The sequence below is a fragment of the Falco cherrug genome, chromosome 4, assembly GCF_023634085.1.
Source record: "Falco cherrug isolate bFalChe1 chromosome 4, bFalChe1.pri, whole genome shotgun sequence".
In the NCBI taxonomy this organism is placed as follows: domain Eukaryota; kingdom Metazoa; phylum Chordata; class Aves; order Falconiformes; family Falconidae; genus Falco; species Falco cherrug.
The window spans coordinates 44,854,058-44,872,183 of record NC_073700.1 but is presented as its reverse complement, the minus strand read 5'-3'; the positions used below and the strand labels follow the sequence as shown (position 1 = coordinate 44,872,183).

Sequence of the window (18,126 nt, the reverse complement as noted above, 5' to 3'; positions counted from 1 at the left end):
TGAGCTGGGTCATGCTGGACCATCGTCCCCGGGCACATCGGATGGTACAGCACCCTCCTTCCAGCTAACCCCAAGCAGCACCCGTGGGTGCCCTGTCCAAAGCAGGATAGCAGGACTGGAGACCCGTAGGGTGGCAGCACCAGCCACCTGGATCCACTCGGAGCGGGAAATAGCCAGGACATCAGGGTGCCATCAAATCCCCCAGGACCTTGCCCCCAGTCTTGCTCGGCAAACACCATGGGGGTATTAACCCCTGTGGTTGTCCCCCACGCTTGGGCACCTACGTGGGGACGGGGACGCCAGCTGCAGGCACATAAAGAAGGGGAACAGAAGAGCTCTGTGCGCTGGCAATGCCGGGGTTGTGCCGGGGGGGTGCGGTACACAAAAGGCAGGAAACGCCGCGAAAAGTCTGGCACAATGGAGTCGGAAATGAGAACTTTGCTCTCGGGTTTCCGTGGACCCATCCTATGGGGAAAATGAAGGGGGGGAATATTTTGTCACCGGTGGTTGCCAAGTCGTGGGAGACAGGGTGGCATTCTCCATTCACCGGCAGGAAGGTGACCCCTCCCCAAACCCTCCCCAGCAGCTCACTGATGGCTTCCTTCCCCATTTTGGGGTTCGTTTCTGGTATTGCTGCTCCCTGGAGTGGCTCACCCATCTTTCGTGGGGTTGTTTGGGCTTCCTCGAGCCTTCCTCCAGCCCCGGAGTCTTCCGGTCCCCGTGCACCCATGAACGGCCCCGGGGCTGGAAGGCACTGCTGGATGCAGCCTGTGTGTCTTAGCAGGGATTTTGGGGTGCAGAGGGGCCAGGAGGTGCTCCCCTGTTTGGAGATCCCCTAAAATCCCTCTGGGTCCCAGGGAAGGGACAGAGAGGGGCACGGTGGCTGGAGCAGGAGGGCCTGCACTGACCCGGGGGGGCTGCAGAGGGGCTGGAAGGACCCCTCCCCTCTTGGGGACCCCCCTATTACAGGGACCCTCTCATTACATGGAGCCCCCCATGACGCCCCCTCCTCTCTTAGAGACTACCCCCATGACAGGGACCCTCCCTTGCCTCTTAGGGACCCCACTCCTATTACAAGGACCACCCGTCGCTCTTAGGGCGCCCCGCTCATGAGCCCCCTCCCCTCTTAGAGACCCCACTCCTATTACAACCCCATCTCTCCCTTCCCCGTGCTCATGACCCCCCACCTCCCTTAGGGACACCCCAACACAGGGACTCCCTCTCCTCTTAATGACCCCTCCACCCCTCTTTTCCCTCTGCTCATGACAGGGAACCCCCACCCCTTTTAGGGACCCCACTCCTATTACAAGGATCCCACACCCCTCTTAGGGCCCCCCGCAAATGACCCCCCCCTCCTCTTAGGGACCCCATTCCTATTACAAGGACCCCCCCACCCCTCTTAGGGCCCCCTGCTCATGACCCCCCTCCCCTCTTAGGGCTCCCCCATGACAGGGACCCTCTCTTACCTATTAGGGACTCTGCTCCTATTACAGGGACCCCCTCATCACTCTTTTCCTCCCCTCTTAGGGCCCCCCCATGACAGGGCCCCCCAACCCCTCTTAGGGACACCACTACTATTACAAGGACCCCCACCCCTCTTAGGGCCCCCCGCTCATGACCCCCCTCCCTGCTTAGGGCCCCCCCATGACAGGGATCCCTCACCCCTCTTAGGGACCCCACTGCTATTACAAAGACCCCCCACCCCTTTCCCCCCCCCCCGCTCATGACCCCCCTCCCCCCTTAGGGCCTCCCCAAGACAGAGCCCCCCCCCCCCGCCAAGCCTGGGGCTGCGGTGCCTGCGGCGCGGGGCGGCCCCGCTCGATGGGGAGGGGGCGGCCCCGGCGGGGGGGGGCGGGCGGCCCCGGTTGGGGGGGGGGGGGGCGGCGCATGCGCGGCCGCCCCTCGCCCTGCGCCGGGCAGCGCGGCGGGGCGCGGAGCGGGCGCGGGTTCGCCGCCGCTGCGGGCAGGTGCGGGCGGGCGGCACCGGCACCGGCGGGGGGGCCGCGCCTGCCGCGATTGGCCCGGCCTGGCCCGGCTCGGCCCCCTCCGGGGGGCCCGGCCCGCTGCCCCCCTCCGCGCCCCGCTTTTAAGCCCCCGGTGCCGGCGGGGTGCTGGGCTCCACCGGCGGCGATGACCCTCTGCGCGCCGTGAGCACGGCCCCAGGTATGTGCGGCACCGGCACCACCCGCGCCGCGCCCCGCTCCGCTGCGGTGCCCGGAGCCGGAGGCACCGCTACGGCAGAAGCGGGACGGATCCGGGCAGGGGGCTGCGGTGGGGACAATGGGGCTGTCAGGTCTGGGGACACTGGGATCGGGGCTGGGGGACACTGGGAGGGGGGACAGGGCTGGTGGCCCTGGGGTGGGAGTGATGCTGTGGCTGAGGGATGGGGATGCGGAGGGTCTGGGGCTGTCAGGGATGGGGGACACTGGGGCTGTCAGGGATGGGGGACACTGGGGCTGTCAGGGATGGGGGACACTGGGGCTGTCAGGGATGGGGGACACTGGGCTGTCAGGGATGGGGGACACTGCGGGGGACAGGGATGGTGGCCTTGGTGTGGGGGTGATGCTGTTGCTGAGGGCTGGGGACACTGGGACTGGGGCTGTCAGGGCTGGGGACACTGGGACTGGAGCTGGGGGACACTGAGGGGGATGCACTGGGGACAATGGGGCTGTCAGGGCTGGGGGATGCTGTGGGGGACAGGGATTGTGACCCTAGGGTGGGGGCAGTGCTGTGGCTGAGGCTTGGGGACACAAAGAGGACTGGGGCTGTCAGGGCTGAGGACACTGGGATTGGGACTGGGGACAATGCTGGGGTTGGGCTTGGGGCACTGGGACAGGTGGACAATGGGACTAGGGTTGTGGGGACACCAGGACAGGGGGACACTGGGGACACCAGGACAGGGGACACTGAGGGGACCAGGGATTTCAGGGCTGGGGACACTTGGGACTGGGGCTGAGAGGGGCTGGGGGACACGGGCACTGGGACCAGCGGGCCAGGCAAGGCTGGGGGGCACTACCAGGGCAGCAGCATGGTGCTGTGCCCTGCCCCCCCAGGAGCTGGCAGCAGGGCGGTGGGCAGGGAGAAGGGGCAAGGGGTGGCAGGATGGTGGGTGCTGGCGGGTGGGTGCTCCCTGGGTGCCACCCCCATGCGGTGCCGGAGCTGGGTGCGCCTCGGCCCCCTACCCTGCCTTGGCCACCCAGGTCCCCGGCAAGGAGGGAGCCAGGAAGTTTCGCATCCCTGGGGCACCCCCGGCTGCCAGGGAGCAGGCAGGGCTGCCAGTGTGGCAGGGGTTCAGGACCGCGGGCAGAATGAGTCCCAGCCTGCATGTCCTGGCATGGGGGCTGCCGGGGTGGATGGGTGCGGGTACCGGCGAGGGGTCTGTAGCTGCCTGGGGGGCTCCTTGCTCCCACGCGCTGGGCTGGGGGCTCGGCAAGCCCAGCGCCGCCAGCGGGGATGGTGCTGGAGGCCCGGCTCGGTGCCAGGCCCACCGGCCCGGTGTTTTCCTCCCGGCTTTCGGTGCCAGGCGCAGATGCTGCTTTCGGAGTCACTTGCCAGCGTGCGGCCAAGCCATCCATAGGGATGGGGCTGGGGGCTTGCCACGATGCTGTGCTGGCTTTGGGGCTCCCATGGTGCTTTCGGCTTCCTGGGGAGAGACAGAAAACAGGGGGGTAAAAAAATTCAAAAAAATTGAAAAAAAAATAAAAAGAAGAGCAAATTCTAAAATAAAGGCTGCAGACTGTCTGCCTAATAAAAATCGCACCCAGCAAAGGGCCCATATTGGACGGGATCACAGTTTTCCAAGGTGCTAATTTATTCTCGCAGGCTTGGGGGGGAGCGGGAAGCATCACGTTGCCTGTGAGATGTGACGGCAGCGAGGTTTGCAGAATTCCTTTGTTGTGGGCAGAGAGGAGGGGACGTGGAGCCGGCCCCGCTGCTGGGCTCCCACCACGGCCACGCAGTCCCCGGGGGGGCCCTCGGCGGACACCCCGTCCCCGTTGGGGTGGTGGAGGCACTGTGGTGGCGCTGGGAGGGAGGTGGGTGCTGCTGGGGGGCTGGTGGCTTCGGTGGGGTTGGATGCGGGGGGAGCAGGATTAGCCCCGTGGGGTGCCAGTGGTGGGGGGGATATGCTGGGTGGGTGGGCATCGACTTGCCGTGTGTGCACTGGCGGCACTGGGGACCAGAGTGACCTGTGGGGACAGCAGAGGTCACAGGGTCTGCGCCCTGGCTGGGGGGCAACTGGGGGCACCCCCAGGGGTGGGGCGTCCCAAGGAGGGGGCCACCCGTGTCCCGCTGCATCACGGCTACCTGGGTAGGTGGGCAGTGCCCCCCCACCCTGCCCCCCATCCCCTGCGCTGTCCCAAATGTCCCCTCTGCTGAGCAGGGGACCCCAAGCCCTGCAGCCGCCCCTGTCCCAGCCCATGGCTGGGGGCAGGTTGGGACGAGAGGGGACCCCAAAACCGGCTGGGTGGTCCCGGCACCCAATGGCCTGTGAGGAATTAAGCTATGTTTCAGCTGAAGCTAATCACCAGCCCCGGCTTTGCATATTCATGAGACAGATGAATTATTCATGAGGTGACAGCTAGTGACAGATGTGAAAATGTTCGCCCGGGTTGAGGGGGGGCGGCTTTGCACCAGCGTTATTTTAAATTTCTGTCGTCTGCCGTCCCCCCGACTGGGTTTGGGCCGCTCGGGGACGGGGGGGACACTCCTGGTCCCCTAGGGGGCCCAGCCACGTGGCAGCGGGGACATCGCTGTGCCCTGAGCCTGCGGCATCGCCCTGGCAGCACAGAGGGACACCCCCCCGCCCCCCCCTACCCCCCCCCCCCCGCGAGATTCAGCCCTTCGGGCTGGCGGTGGCACAGCCAGTGCTGGCTCCCTGTGCCACCCTCCTCGCCTGGCTGTCACCGCCGGGGACGGGTGCGGTGATGCTCTGTGTACCTGAGCCTGCCGCCACTTCCATGGGGACCACGGGCAGATCCTGCCCCAGCGGGATGGGGCTGATGCTATTTCCCCCCACCCTGGCAGAAGGGCTGGTGGTGCTGAGCCGTGCCAGCAGCAGCATCCCCCTGCCCTCGGTGGGGAGGCAGGATGCAGCCAGGGCTGATGCTGGCGGTACCGCGGGGTCAGGATGCAGCTGTGCCAGCCCCGGGCTGCCTCACCAGTGCTGCTGGAGCTGGATTGTGGGTTAGTGGATCAAGAGGAGGTGGGAGGGAGACGATCTCAATAATTAACGAGGTGCTGAGGCGGGAAGGATGCTGCCTGGCTGCGGCTTCGGCAGCCCCTGGTGTGGCGTGGGGCTCCTCGTGTGTGGGTCACCACATGTGGTGGCACCGGCAGGGATGGAGGCTGCCGTGCCGCTTGCCCCTGACCTTGGGATAAACTTTTTGCTGGCTCAGCGCAGGGCCAGGCTCGGCGGAGGTGGTGGCCGGGGGTCCGGTGAGGGGCTGGAGGGAACGGAGTGTGGTGGGGACCTTCCTTTGTCTCCATGGCTCGGAGAGGAGCCGTGGTGCCATGAACATGGTCCCTGCATGCTTCAAGGGCAGGGGTGCCAGCTGGGTGGCCCCGAGAGAGTGGCAGGCTGGGGCTGTGTGTCCTGTTCCCGGGGTGGGGGGAGCCCGGGCCCCCCCCTGCCCATGGTCCGGGCTCCCTGAGGAGGCAGCGGGTGCTGCTGGCAGGGCTGGCCCTTCCCACCACAGCACCGTCCCTGCTTTGAAAGCAAAACCTGCAGAAATGCTGATGTCAGGGAAGGCGACAGCACAGCCAGAGCCATGCAGTCCTGCGGCCCCCCAGCCCCTTGCCACCAGCAGCACCCACATCCCTGGTGCTGCCAGCCTGGGGTGCCCTGGCGGGGTCGGGGACCACAATCCCATCCCTCCAGCCCAAGCACAGCATGTGCCCAGCCCTGCAGCCCACCGAGACAGTGGTTGGAAATCCAAAGAGCAACTTTCCTGTTTAACATTTAAATAAACCCTGGGCTGTTTACCCATCGGCACTGCCCGCCCGTTTGCTCAGCAAGGACCCATCTCCAGAACAGCGGCTCTGGGTAAACAGCCGAGAGCTTAGAGGAGTATTTATACGCTGGCACCTTAACGCGGCTCATTGGGGTGTCTTGGGTCCCTTCGGCTCCTGCTCCATCCCACCCCACCACCCCAACGTGGCGTGGGGCTGGAACCCCATATGGGGTTTGGGGCTGGTGGCCCCGGGTTATGGCTGGCAATGGGGGCTGCCTCGCTGGGAGCTGGGGCAGCCACAGGCTGGGGTGGAGGAGGAGGAAGGGGAAGGTCTTGGGGATGCTGTGGAGAGGTGTCAGGGAGCGAGACTGGGTTGCTGTTGTTCCACGTGGGAAATTGTCTTGTTTGCCCTTCAGTGGGAAAAGTTGTCTGGAAGCTGCAGGGGGAATGTCGAGAGATGCAAAGGAGAAAATGGGTAAAAAGACCAAAAAGGGACCGTGGGTGATCAGAAGCCCTGGGACGTGTGTGTGCGAGCACAGCCCCGGGCACCCTTCTCCCACTCCCCATGCTGAGCATCCTGGATGTTCCCACCCTCGCCCAGCAGCTCCCAGGGTGGTGGCTTGGTGAAGGACATGGGCTAGGAGGGTGGGTGGGAGCCTCCCCACCCTACACCCAGGCACTGATGGTTTGTGCTGGGAGAGCTCTTGACACCCCAGAAAGTCAAAATTAGTATTTCAACGGGGAGGAGCTGGAACCTCCCGAGCTGGACCTGGACTGTGCCAAGCAATTTGTTTCCACCCCAACCCCACCACCCCCCCATAGCAGGAAGACAGGGAAAAGTTTGGTGCTGCCAAGGCGGCGAGCCTGGGGAATCTCCTTCCCAGAGCATCCCTGAGCCGGGAGGCAGGAGCCGCTGTCAGTGCCATGGTCCGGGGTTGTTGGGCTCCGGGGGCTGTGGCTGGGCAAAGGTGCAGCCCCCTCCCTGCTCTGCACCCCGGGAATTTCCCTCCGGAGCTGGGGTCAGGTCACTGCCTCATCTTTTACCAGCAGCTGGGTTTGGAGGCAGAAAAGCCCCGCAGAGCTGCTGTGGGAGGGAAGGGGCTACAAACGCTTTGCTTCTTTGGAAGAGATAAGATAAAACCTAGTTTTGCGTCCCCCGAAAGGCCCTTTTCCAGTGCTGAACGTGGGGGGTCTCCTTTTTTCTCGCCATTTTGCTCTTTCTTTCTATTTTTGTCCCATGAAAGCGGAAGGGACAGAATGAGAAATCAAGGGCTGGAAAATGGAGCATCAGGGATGGGGGGTACCTGTGGGATGAGCCGAAGCCTCGGCTCCAGGCAGCTGGGAGAGGGATGAGGGGTTCCTGGTGTTCCCCCAAAAACCAAGTGCTCCCCAGCTCACTGTCTTGGCCAGGGGACAGGGCAGGGGTCAATGCTGGAGCTGGGGAGACCTGCACGCCACAGTGGGGACCAGCGAACCCCATGCTGGAGCTGCCAGCACAGATGCTGGTTGCTGTGCTGGTTGCATCCCTGCTGCCTCTGCTTGGCCGGTTTGGCGGCTCGGGGTGCCAGCACCTGGTTAAAATCCCAAACAAAGCCCCAGCCAGGAGATGGTTGCGGTGGGAGCTGGGTGGTGGTTGTGGTGGGAGCTGGGCGATGGTTGTGCCCGCACCAGGCGGGCAATCTGTCCGACTTCCCTCCGAGTCCAGAGACCAAATGATTTAGAAAATACTAATCGTCGCTGCAGTCAAACAGATGGATGGGAGATTTTCGGCAAGCGGCGGTGCCGGCTTTGTGCTCCACGCACCGCACGCCAGCTCCGGCAGCCAGAGGCATCCACTGCATGTTAATGCTGGGGGCAGAGCAAGGGCTGGCTCCAGTGCCACTGGCTCTGCTACTGCCAGCTGGGGGGCTGCGGGACCCCCAGGCTTGCCCACTGCCCATGTAGACGCATGTCCCACCTCCAGCGGGGCATGGGGATGTCACCATGGGTGGCAGCGGTGGCAGGGAACAGAGGGACACCCCAGTAGGGATGTGGTGTGCCGATGGGTGGCACCCCATCCTCCATCCCCACCCCACACTGGCTTCACGACAAGAGTGAAATCCAACTCTCTCTGGGCTAATGGCATTTTGCTAAGTGGGGCTAATCCTGCTTCTTCCCCGCGGGTCCCGGGCGGCTGGTGTCAGTGTGGTCCTGCGGTGATTTATGGCCCGACGGTGCTGCCTGACAAGCCAGGAGTGGGCGAGCAGCAGCCTTCCACCCCCACCCCCCCGCTCTCATTGCAGGTCAAGGATGGTCCATGTGATGGGGGATGCCGGCTGCTGGTTCCTGCTCGGGCTCTCCCTCCTCCCCATCGCTGTCCTGGGTAAGTGCCGGCAGTGCTCCATAGCCAGGGCTAATTAGCTGATAAGGGTAAACAACAGCAAATAATGAACTATCAAACCATAACAAATAGTGAGGGTGAATAATAACCAGGGGAGGGCTCAGGCTGCAGCCCCCCATGCCTCCCTGCCCAGGGCTGCAAGGGATTAGCAAGGGAGAAGCCCCCCAGGCAACCGTGGACCCCCCCTGCACTGGGATCCCTGGAGGCAAGGCCTTAAATCCTTAATCCCACTGGCGGCACCCCCAGCCCCCTCCCCGCTGCAGTGCTGAGCCCCCCGGGGATTTGCCGTGTCTCTGACCAAGAGGGCCCATGTCCCCCGAGTCCCTCGTGGCTGCATGGGGGGCTTTGGGATCCCCCTGGCCTGGTGCCCTCCCATGCATTTCCCAGTGAGCAGAGGGTGTGGGGTGTGATGGAGGTGGGGGGGAAGGTGCCAGGCAGGGATTAGTGGCCATCCCTGGTCCCCAGCCAGCTGGGCTCTGTGGGGAGCATCCCCCCGACTCTGCTGCAGGCAGGAGGGCCGGGCCACAGGGGCTTCTGAGATGTGGGATTTGCAGCAGAGCTGGGAGCATGCGTAGGCTGGGGCAGGATTAGTGCAGGAGGAGGAGGTCAAGGTCATGACCGCTGCCATGCTTTCTCCCAGTGTGGGGATGGCTGTCCCACTGGTGCTGCAGGGGTTGGATGGCACCGAGTCCCTGGTGAGGGATCCACCTCTGTGGGCAGGGACAGGGAGTACCGGTATCCTGATGGGAGCAGTGTGGGACCCATGGGTGCTGAGCAGCAGCTACAGCCTTGCAGCATCTTGGGGGGGGCAGGGGACTCAGCTGAGTCAGGGGTTCAGCCCTGGAGGGGCAGATTTAATGTGCAAGGTTGGTCTCCAGCTGCTAGACACGGACACTGCACATCATCTTGCTTTGTTCTCTTCCTTGGGGAGCTCAGGGGTGCCCAGTACCGAGCCCCAGCACCCTGCCGTGCCCCCAGCTCTCCCCTCTGTGACCAAGAGCCCAGCAGGAACTCCCGCTGCCCATCCCCGTGGTATCTGGGCACCTCTCCCTGCAGGCTCCCAGGACGATGGGAAGGTGATCCACATCAACAGGGTGCAGCACCAGCCCGTGCACGTGGGGCTAGGGGAGCCAGTGGCCCTGCCCTGCCTCTTCCTGCTGCACCCCTCTGCCTCACTGGGGCCCAATGAGCCCCCCGACCCGCCCCGCGTCAAATGGAGCAAAGTCCGCTCAGCCACCGGCCAGAGGGAGGACATCCCCATCCTGGTGGCCAAGGACAACGTGGTGAAGGTGGTGAAAGCCTACGAAGGCCGAGTGTCCCTGCCCGGCTACCCCCGTGACCGCTACAACGCCACGCTGCTGCTGCGCGCTGCCCGTGCCAGCGACGCGGGGCTGTACCGCTGCGAGGTGGTGGCCGGCATTGACGATGAGCAGGACCTGCTGCCGCTGGAGGTGACAGGTGAGCCGGGTATTGCGTTGTGGGGTGGCATTGCCAGGAGAGCAGTGGGGGCATCGTGGGTACCACAACAGGGTGGCGTGGGTGCTTGTGTGGGCTGTGCACCCCATGTATCCTTTACAAGCCATGCGAGCTGCTCACCCCGTGCAAGCCCTGCACCTTGTACAAGCTGTGTGCCTCGTGTACCCATGCAAGCCGTGCATCCCATGTACCGTGCACCCCATGTGAGCCATATACCCTGTGCACCCTGTACAAGGTGTGCAACCCATGTACCCTGTGCACCCTGTACAAGCTGAGCAAGCCATGCACTGCATGCCAGCTGTGCACCCTTGTGCACCACATGCAAGCCCCACAGCTTATACAGGCTGTGCACCCCATGTACCCTGTGCACCCAGTGTACTCTGTGCACCCTGTGTGAGCCATGCACCCTGTGCACTCCATGCAAGCCCTGCATCTCATACAAGCTGTGCACCCAATGTACTTCATGCACCCTATGTGAGCTCTGAATCCTGTGAACTGTGCATGCTGTTTACTTCATGCACCCCATGTGAGCCCTGCAATTTGTGCACCCTGTGCAAGCTGTGCACCCTGTGCAAGCTGTGCAAGCCCTGCACCCTGTACAAGCCATGCACCCCATGAACCCCGTGCAAGCTGTGCCCCCTATGCACACTGTGCTCCCTCCAAAAGCCATGAGCCATGCACCCTGTGCCACCTCTGCCACCCGCTGCCCTTCCAGGCGTCGTCTTCCACTACCGCCCTGCGGGTGAGCGCTACACACTGACCTTCACCGCCGCTCGCCGTGCCTGCCTGGACAACTCTGCCATCATCGCCTCGCCCCAGCACCTCCAGGCCGCCTTCGAGGATGGCTATGACAACTGTGATGCAGGCTGGCTGGCCGACCAGACCGTGCGGTAAGTGTGCGGCACAGGCTGCTGGCTGGGCACCCCTCACCGCGGAGCACCCACCGTGCCTCTCTCCGGCAGGTATCCCATCACGCTGTCCCGGCCCGGCTGCTACGGAGACCGCAACAGCCTCCCCGGCGTCCGCAGCTACAGCCGGAGGGAGCCCAGTGAAGAGTACGATGTCTACTGCTACGCCCGGGAGCTGCAAGGCAAGTGGTGCTGCTGCAGCTGGGTGCTGGGCTGGGCGGGTGGGTGGGTGCCCAGGGACAACCCCCCGGGGGTGATGCTGTGGGCATCTCCGTGCATCTCTTGCCCGCTGCCGTTTGGCTGCAGGGATGGGTGCTGTGCCGTGCCGGTGCTGAGCAGCACAGCGTGGCCATAGTGCTCAAGTCATGGAGACTTCCAAAAAGCACCACTTGGCTCTGAGCTGTCGGGACCGTCACGACATTCTGTCCACATGTCCCCGACGGGCTCTGCTCTGTTGCAGGGACGGTGTTTTACGCCACGGTGCCGGGCCGGTTCACCTGGCAGGGGGCCTGGAGGCACTGCCGGAGTCGGGGGGCTTTGCTAGCCACCACCGGGCAGCTCTACCTGGCGTGGCGCGAGGGTTTGGACCAGTGCGACCCGGGCTGGCTGGCCGACGGCAGCGTCCGCTACCCCATCAGGCTGCCACGCAGGAAATGTGGTGGCGATGCATCGGGTGTCAGGACCCTCTACCAGTTCCCCAACCGCACCGGCTTCCCACCCCCCACCTCCAAATTTGATGCCTACTGCTATAAAGGTAAGGGGGACCGGCAGTGATGCTGGCACCATGTTCCGCCCCAGCCCCCCCCCAACCAGCCCTGCCCCTTCTTCCCTTGGGAGTCGGTGGGCTTGGCTGGGAAAACTGCTGCAGATGAATATTTAATTGGGGAATTAATGAGATAAATGAGGAGAGCTGCGCTGGGAGGGAGCCCAGCTACATGCATCATGCTAGCATGGCGCAAAGCTGGGGGATGCGGTGCCTGGTACTGAGACCTGGAGTGGGATGCAGGTCCCTGCTGGTGCCCTGGGTGCCCGTCCTGCCCCTCGGTCCCACTGCTGATGCTCGTGGTCTTACCCCAGCACACGAAGCCGCAGGGCAGAGGGAGCCAGAGAAGCCGGTACTGCCTGTGCCCAACCCACTGGGCAGCGACAACAACGTGCTGGTGGAGCACAGCGAGGACCTGGACACGTCAGGGGACACCCTGCGCGACCGCTACGGCCTCCTGCCGCAGCCAGGACCTGCAGGGCTGGGTGAGGATGAGGATGAGCAGTTGCGGCTGGCGAGCGGCAGCCCGGTGGCACAGCGCGGTGACCTTCCGGGGGCTGCACCCTCTCGTGGGCTGGGGCTGGGTGATGGTACGTCCCTGCTTCCCACTATGGCCTCCTCGCCGGCGTGGCCCCATGAAGATGAAGCTCTCAACGTGGTGGACCAGGCGCCGGTGAGCTCTTGGCAGGATCCGGCCAGCACCAGCCCAGCATCGCCAGTGCAAGAAGACCCTGAGGAGCCCCTGGCTGCCCTCCTGCCACAGAACCAAAGCCCAACCCAGGAGCACATCACCGGCTCACCGCCAGCACTGCCGGGGCTGGGGACAGTCCCTGGCGCGGCAGCAGGGACCCCCAGCACCCCACCGGCCAGTTCCCATGCCCCACGGCAGAGCAGCTACGCCGGGCTGAACGGGCGCTACTTCCAGCTGCAGCGGCAGAGCCGGGACCCTGCGGTGGTGGCTGGGGACACCACGGTGGCTGGGGACCCAGTGGGGAAGGTCACCCAGGCCCCTGTCATGGCCCTGGAGGTGAAGGGGGCTGCAGCCAACACTGTGGAGACATGGAGCATCCCCCGTGCCAGCACTGAGAGCCTGCAGCAGGAGGGCATCTACTTGCCCTCCAACGCAGTGGAGGAGGAGATTGGCCCTGGTAAGTGATACCCGAAAGCGGCTTGGGGGGAGGGGTGTTCTAGTGGGAGCTGTGCCGGTTTGGGGTCCCCATGGCTGTGCCATCTCTTGCAGAGCTGATGGCACCGGCCACCGCCCAGGTGTCCCCCTCACCGCAGGCGCCTGCCAGGAGGGAATCACCACAGCAGAGCCCCGGCAATCCTGGGGGGCCCACACAGACACCCCCTCCGCAGTCCCCATCCCTGCCTTCCCCCGTGGTTCCCCACGATGCTCTCGGTCACCAGGACATCACCACAGCTGGGGCTCAGCCTCATGTCCCCAGCGCCCGCGGGGACTCCCCCCGGCCACCCGCAGATGCCACTGAGGACTTTTCCGGGGACACTGTCTCCCAGGAGGATGGTGCCTCCGTCCCACCGTGGCCCCCATTGCCCCCAGCCCCGTTGGTGGCTGAGGGCCCCGAGATGGCCCCGCAGCCCCGTGGTGATGGCACTGACAGCAGCGGGGCCCCAGGCGATGGCACGCTGGAGAGGCAGAGGAAAGCAGTGACCTTCCTCCACCCAGCTGGCCCCTCCATGGGGCACCCTGCCACCCCCAGCCCCACCGAGGTGGCCGCTCAGGGGGCGCAAAGCCCCACGGCACTCCCCGGGCCAGCCGAACTGCCGGCTGAGCTCAGCCACGAGCAGCCAGCTGGGTACGGGGATGCCAGGAGGGGCTCAGCCGAGCCAAGCAGCAAAGCACCTGTGTCCCCCCCAGTGCGGGATGTCCCCTCACCTTCACCTCCCGCTGTGGCCAGCGAGGTGACCCCGATGGAGGCAGAGGCACTGGAGCCAGCAGCTGAGGAGGGGTCCACAGCCTTTGCCCCCACAGCCCCGTGGTCCACCAGCCGCACTGCACCGGAGCTGGAGGGGGCAGAACATCTCCTCCTGCCCCCCCCAGGCCCTCAGCAGCCCCCCACCAGCACCAGCCCCCCGGGTGTCGCCAGCCACAAGGATGCACCGACAGCCCCTGGTGAGGAGGATGCCTCCAGGGAGGTGAAGAGGGAAGAGCCCCCTGCACCCCTCAGCTCCCGCAGCCCCTGGCCATCGCCCACTGCCTCCCACCCATGGGTGCCGGAGGCACCCAGGTCCCCAAGCACGGGGCCGCTCTTTGAGCCCTCCATGGCTGCAGAGCTGGGGGGGGCTGGGGGGGCCCCGCTGCTGGATGCCGACAGTGGGAGCGGCGAGGAGCTGGCACTGGAGGAGCGGGAGCTGCTGGCCTGGGCGGGCACCGGCAACGCCAGCCGGCACGGTGAGCGTGGTGCTGGGGGGTCAGGGTGCTGGGGGCACCCAGCGCAGATGGGCACAGGGAGGGATGGGCTGGGTGGCAGGAGGACCTCCAGGGTGACCCCCCCAGGCTGGCACAGCATGGTGCCAACCCACAGGATGGGGTTTAAGGAGGGGGTTGGCGGGGGTCCTCTTCTTTTACCCAAACCAATTTACTCACTGGGGAGTTTCCAACGACTGTGATGGGCTGGGAGTGGGTCCTGGGTTTTTCAGAGGGAGCCGAGCTATTAGCATAAGCTGGGGAAGCATCCTCTTAAATATTTAATATATTTGCAGTTAGTAATAATACTAATGGCTGGAGAGGTGGGGATGCGTGGCACACGCAGCCTGGCCATGGCTGGAAAATGGGCATCAAAGATATTTAAAGTGCAGAGCCACAGCCCGGTGGAAAAGGCACCGCGGATAATGTGTGGCAACGCCGGGGCAGGCCCAGGCTCTGGGTCCTGGTGGGGAAGGGGTGGGTGCCACAGTGTGCCCCCAGCCCCAAACCCCACCTAAGGGTGCCCTCTCCCACCCCCCAGCCCCGGCCGACCCTTGCCAGAACAACCCCTGCCTGCACGGTGGGACCTGCCGTGCCAACGGCACCGTCTGCGGCTGCAGCTGCACCCCGGGCTTCACCGGGGAGAACTGTGAGATCGGTGAGCGGCCGGAGCATCCCGCAGTGCTGGGGCAGGATTTGGCCCTGCCTGCCGGAGGAGCAGCGGCCACGCTTGGAAGCGGGGAGGGGAATGGGGCTGTGGCACCGAGTCCTGCTCGGTCCCCGCCATCCGCAGTCACTGCTGGCACCGGTGCTGGCGGAGGGATGGGGGTCTGGGTGGGTGGTGGCGTGGGTCTCCGCATGGCTGCAGCTCCCAGAGTGTCCCTGCAGACATAGACGACTGCCTGTCCAGCCCCTGCCAGAATGGCGGCACCTGCATCGACGAGGTCAACTCCTTCATCTGCCTCTGCTTGCCCAGCTACGGCGGCAGCCGCTGCGAGAAAGGTGAGGAATGGCCCCCGATGTCCAACCCCCCCGAGTATGTCACCATGGGGTGGGGGAGTCCATTTGGGGATGAGTGTGGGGAGCTGGGAAGAGGGTGCAGGAGTCCTGCCCCCCGCTGCAGTGGGGAGCTGCTCCCTGCATCCCTCCCCGGGGGTTCTGGGGGCTGGTCCCCTTCGCCCTCCCCACCGTCCCCATCTCCCTGCAGACACGGAGGGCTGCGACCACAACTGGCATAAGTTCCAGGGTCACTGCTACCGGTACTTCGCCCGTCGGCGCTCCTGGGAGGATGCGGAGCGGGACTGCCGCCGCCGTGCCGGGCACCTCACCAGCATCCACTCGCAGGAGGAGCATGGCTTCATCAACGGTGCGGGGTGGGGGGAGAGCACCCCCTCTCACAGCTCTGCAAGCACCAGCACCCCTGGGTGCTCTTGGTCTTCATCGTGTGAGCCGTGGGTACCTCTTCTCTGTAGGCTTTGGGCACGAGAACACCTGGATCGGGCTCAATGACAGGATTGTGGAGCAGGACTTCCAGTGGACTGACAACACTGGCTTGGTGAGACCCTTGGAGGTGCAAGGTGGGGGGCTCGGGGGGCAGAGGATGGGGGGCACAGGGGGCTCACCCTTTCTCGGGTCCCACCAGCAATATGAGAACTGGCGGGAGAACCAACCTGACAACTTCTTTGCGGGCGGTGAGGACTGCGTGGTGCTGGTGTCCCATGAGATCGGCAAGTGGAACGATGTGCCCTGCAACTACAACCTGCCCTACATCTGCAAGAAAGGCACAGGTACTGCCTGCCCTGGCCTCCCTGCCCCTGGTGTCCCCATCCCACAGCCCCCTGCATCCCCGTCCCCATCCCATAGCCCTCCACAGCACCATCCCGCAGCCTCCTGCATCCCCATCCCGCAGCCCCTGGGCCACCTTGTCATCCTCAGGAAACTTCTCCCAGCGCTTCCTCCAGGAAAACTCGAGCATTTCCCCTTAATCTCTATTTTTTTTCCTTTTTTTTTCCCCACAGTCAATTCTTCCCTCTCCACTTTAATTTGTTTAATTTGCCACCATTAAAACTATTAAGTTCTCATTCCTTATCTTGAAAGTTATATTAACCTCCAGCTGCTTATTGTGAGCCAGAGCAGCGCACCGCCCTCTCCCACCGACCGCGTGTTAACGATGCACTCACCCTGATAAGGCCATTAATTAATGAAGTAAATCCTGGGGAACACCTCGCTGCCAACCTGGTGGAGGACACCCCTCCCAAAGCCATCCACCTCTCCTTCGGCTGGCGGAGAGAACTGGTGGCAGCAGCAGGGTGTCCCCCTTGTCCCCTCTTGGTGATGGGGTGACGGGGGTCTGTTGTCCCCCCCAGTGCTGTGCGGGCCCCCGCCGGAGGTGGCGAATGCCTTCATCGTGGGGAAGAAGAAGGAGAAGTACAGCATCCACTCCAGCGTGCGCTACCAGTGCGAGGAGGGCTTCACCCAGCGCCACGTCCCCACCATCAAGTGCCACAGCACCGGCAAGTGGGACCGGCCCAAAATCCTCTGCACAAAACGTTAGTGGGGATGGGGGGTGCTGGGGATGGGGGGTGTCAAGGCACTGGCTTCCCCTCCGGGGCCATGGTTCCTAACCCCCCCGGGTCCCCTCCCTTGCCCCTGTTAGCCAGGCGGTCGCACCGAGCGCGGCGGCACCACCACCACCGTCACAGCCACCCCCACCACCAGCACCACCACCACAAACCCCGCAAGGAGCGGCGAAAACACCGCAAGCACCTCCGGCTGGACTGGATGGAGGAGGGCCACTACTTCTAGAGCCGGGGGATGAGGAAGCACAAGGGTCCCCGACGGGATGTGGTGACGTTTCCTGCCCCCCTCCCACCCCCCCTCTTTTATAGCCCCCCCTGGCTTTAGCTCCTAGGATGCCCGGCCCCGTAGGGAATAGGATCCGGAGGGGGCGGCTGCGTGTGCGTCCCCAGCCCTCCCTGCATGTCCCACGCTCAGCCCCCCCGACCCGGGGTCGAGTCCCAGCCCCGCACGGGGACCCCCCATCCCTGTGCGGGGGCTGTTCCCTGGCTGGGCTCTGGCCCCCTCCCCAAAGTGGGGGTTAACCTGCCAGCCCCCCATCTCCCACCTTGGCCATGGTGTCTCACTGGCCTAGCGTGGCTCTGGTTTTTTAGCAGCTCCCCCCCCCACCCCACCCCCCCCATCCTCCTGCCCCAGCACCCCGGTCCTGCCCATGGGGCACCTTGCAGCCGGCATGGGGACCCTGCCCAGTGCGGGGCGGGGGGACGATGCCACCGGGGCTGGCATCCTGCTCTTCTGCCTGGTTTGGGGGTGGTTTATTTTTTTCCCCTTTTCCGTTTGTCGTCGGGTCCCCGTTGGAGTTGGCGTGTGTGTGTACGGCGCTTTCTGATCTCTGCTGTTTGCGACGTGACTGCCGTGTCCTGAGCCCCCTCCCCCCCCCCCCCCGCCCCCCACTTCCCCGTGCCATTTCTGACTCTGCCTTTCTGTACTGCTGGACATTTTAATAAATTTTTTTAACAGTTGAGTGTCCCCACCCTGCGCTTTCCTGGGGGGCAGGGGGGGTGCAGAGACACCAGCGACAGTCCCCCTGCTACTTTTGCCTTGCCTTGGCCTTGCCAGCACTCTCCATCTGCCTCCTTTTGCCACCACTAAATTAATTTTAAACAAACCTAATCCTCCTCCCAGGACTTGTTGTGCCAGTGCCACTGCCTGCTCACGGCGTGAGCCGAGGACTCGTGAATCACGCCGGCAGCGAGCAGCATGGCCGCAGCTTTCCTCGCCGGCCTGGTGAGATGCAGAGATACTGATGGGTTTATCAGGGTGCTGGCTGCATTAACCATGGGCGAAGGGGTTGTGGCTCCCACCCTGGCTGCCATCCATCAGCATGTGGAGGCCACCACCTGGGGTTCCGGTGGCCCCTGGCACCCACCATCCCCACTCTCCCCCCCTGGAGGTCACAGTGGCCGGGGGTGTCATGTCCCAGCAGTCACTTATCTTCATCAGTAAAGGTGATGGATGGCCCGTGCACAGCTGCACTGGGCATGGAGGAAGACCCAAGCCCCCTCCAGTGTGGGGGACCCCGGGGTCCCTACCTGTGCCCTGCCCACCCCCACGGTGGCTCCCAGCGCCGTGCTGCCCTGAGGTGGCTCTGCTGATGCTGCTCCCTTGGAGCTGGTCCCAATAAACCCAGGAGGGATGCCGTC

General features: G+C 64.5%; 1 protein-coding gene across 1 annotated transcript; it reads left to right on the top strand.

Annotated features, from left to right (window-relative positions):
* Positions 1–1,936: 1,936 nt before the first annotated feature.
* Positions 1,937–17,096, top strand: NCAN (neurocan). Its single transcript, XM_055708049.1, has 15 exons — positions 1,937–2,163; positions 8,234–8,313; positions 9,388–9,789; positions 10,523–10,697; positions 10,770–10,897; positions 11,176–11,469; positions 11,793–12,626; positions 12,719–13,891; positions 14,448–14,564; positions 14,795–14,908; positions 15,114–15,272; positions 15,379–15,461; positions 15,549–15,693; positions 16,273–16,455; positions 16,563–17,096. Exons 2-15 carry the CDS (start codon positions 8,241–8,243, stop codon positions 16,709–16,711), a joined length of 4,029 nt encoding a protein of 1,342 aa, XP_055564024.1. The 5' UTR covers positions 1,937–2,163; positions 8,234–8,240; the 3' UTR covers positions 16,712–17,096.
* The last annotated feature ends 1,030 nt before the right edge of the window (positions 17,097–18,126 follow it).

Coding starts and splice junctions, on each gene's coding strand:
- NCAN (XM_055708049.1), top strand. CDS start 8,241: ATGGTCCATGTGATGGGGGATGCCGGCTGCTGGTTCCTGCTCGGGCTC. Junction 10,698..10,769: donor CTGGCCGACCAGACCGTGCG/GTAAGTGTGCGG, acceptor TCTCTCCGGCAG/GTATCCCATCACGCTGTCCC. Junction 16,456..16,562: donor CAAAATCCTCTGCACAAAAC/GTTAGTGGGGAT, acceptor TGCCCCTGTTAG/CCAGGCGGTCGCACCGAGCG.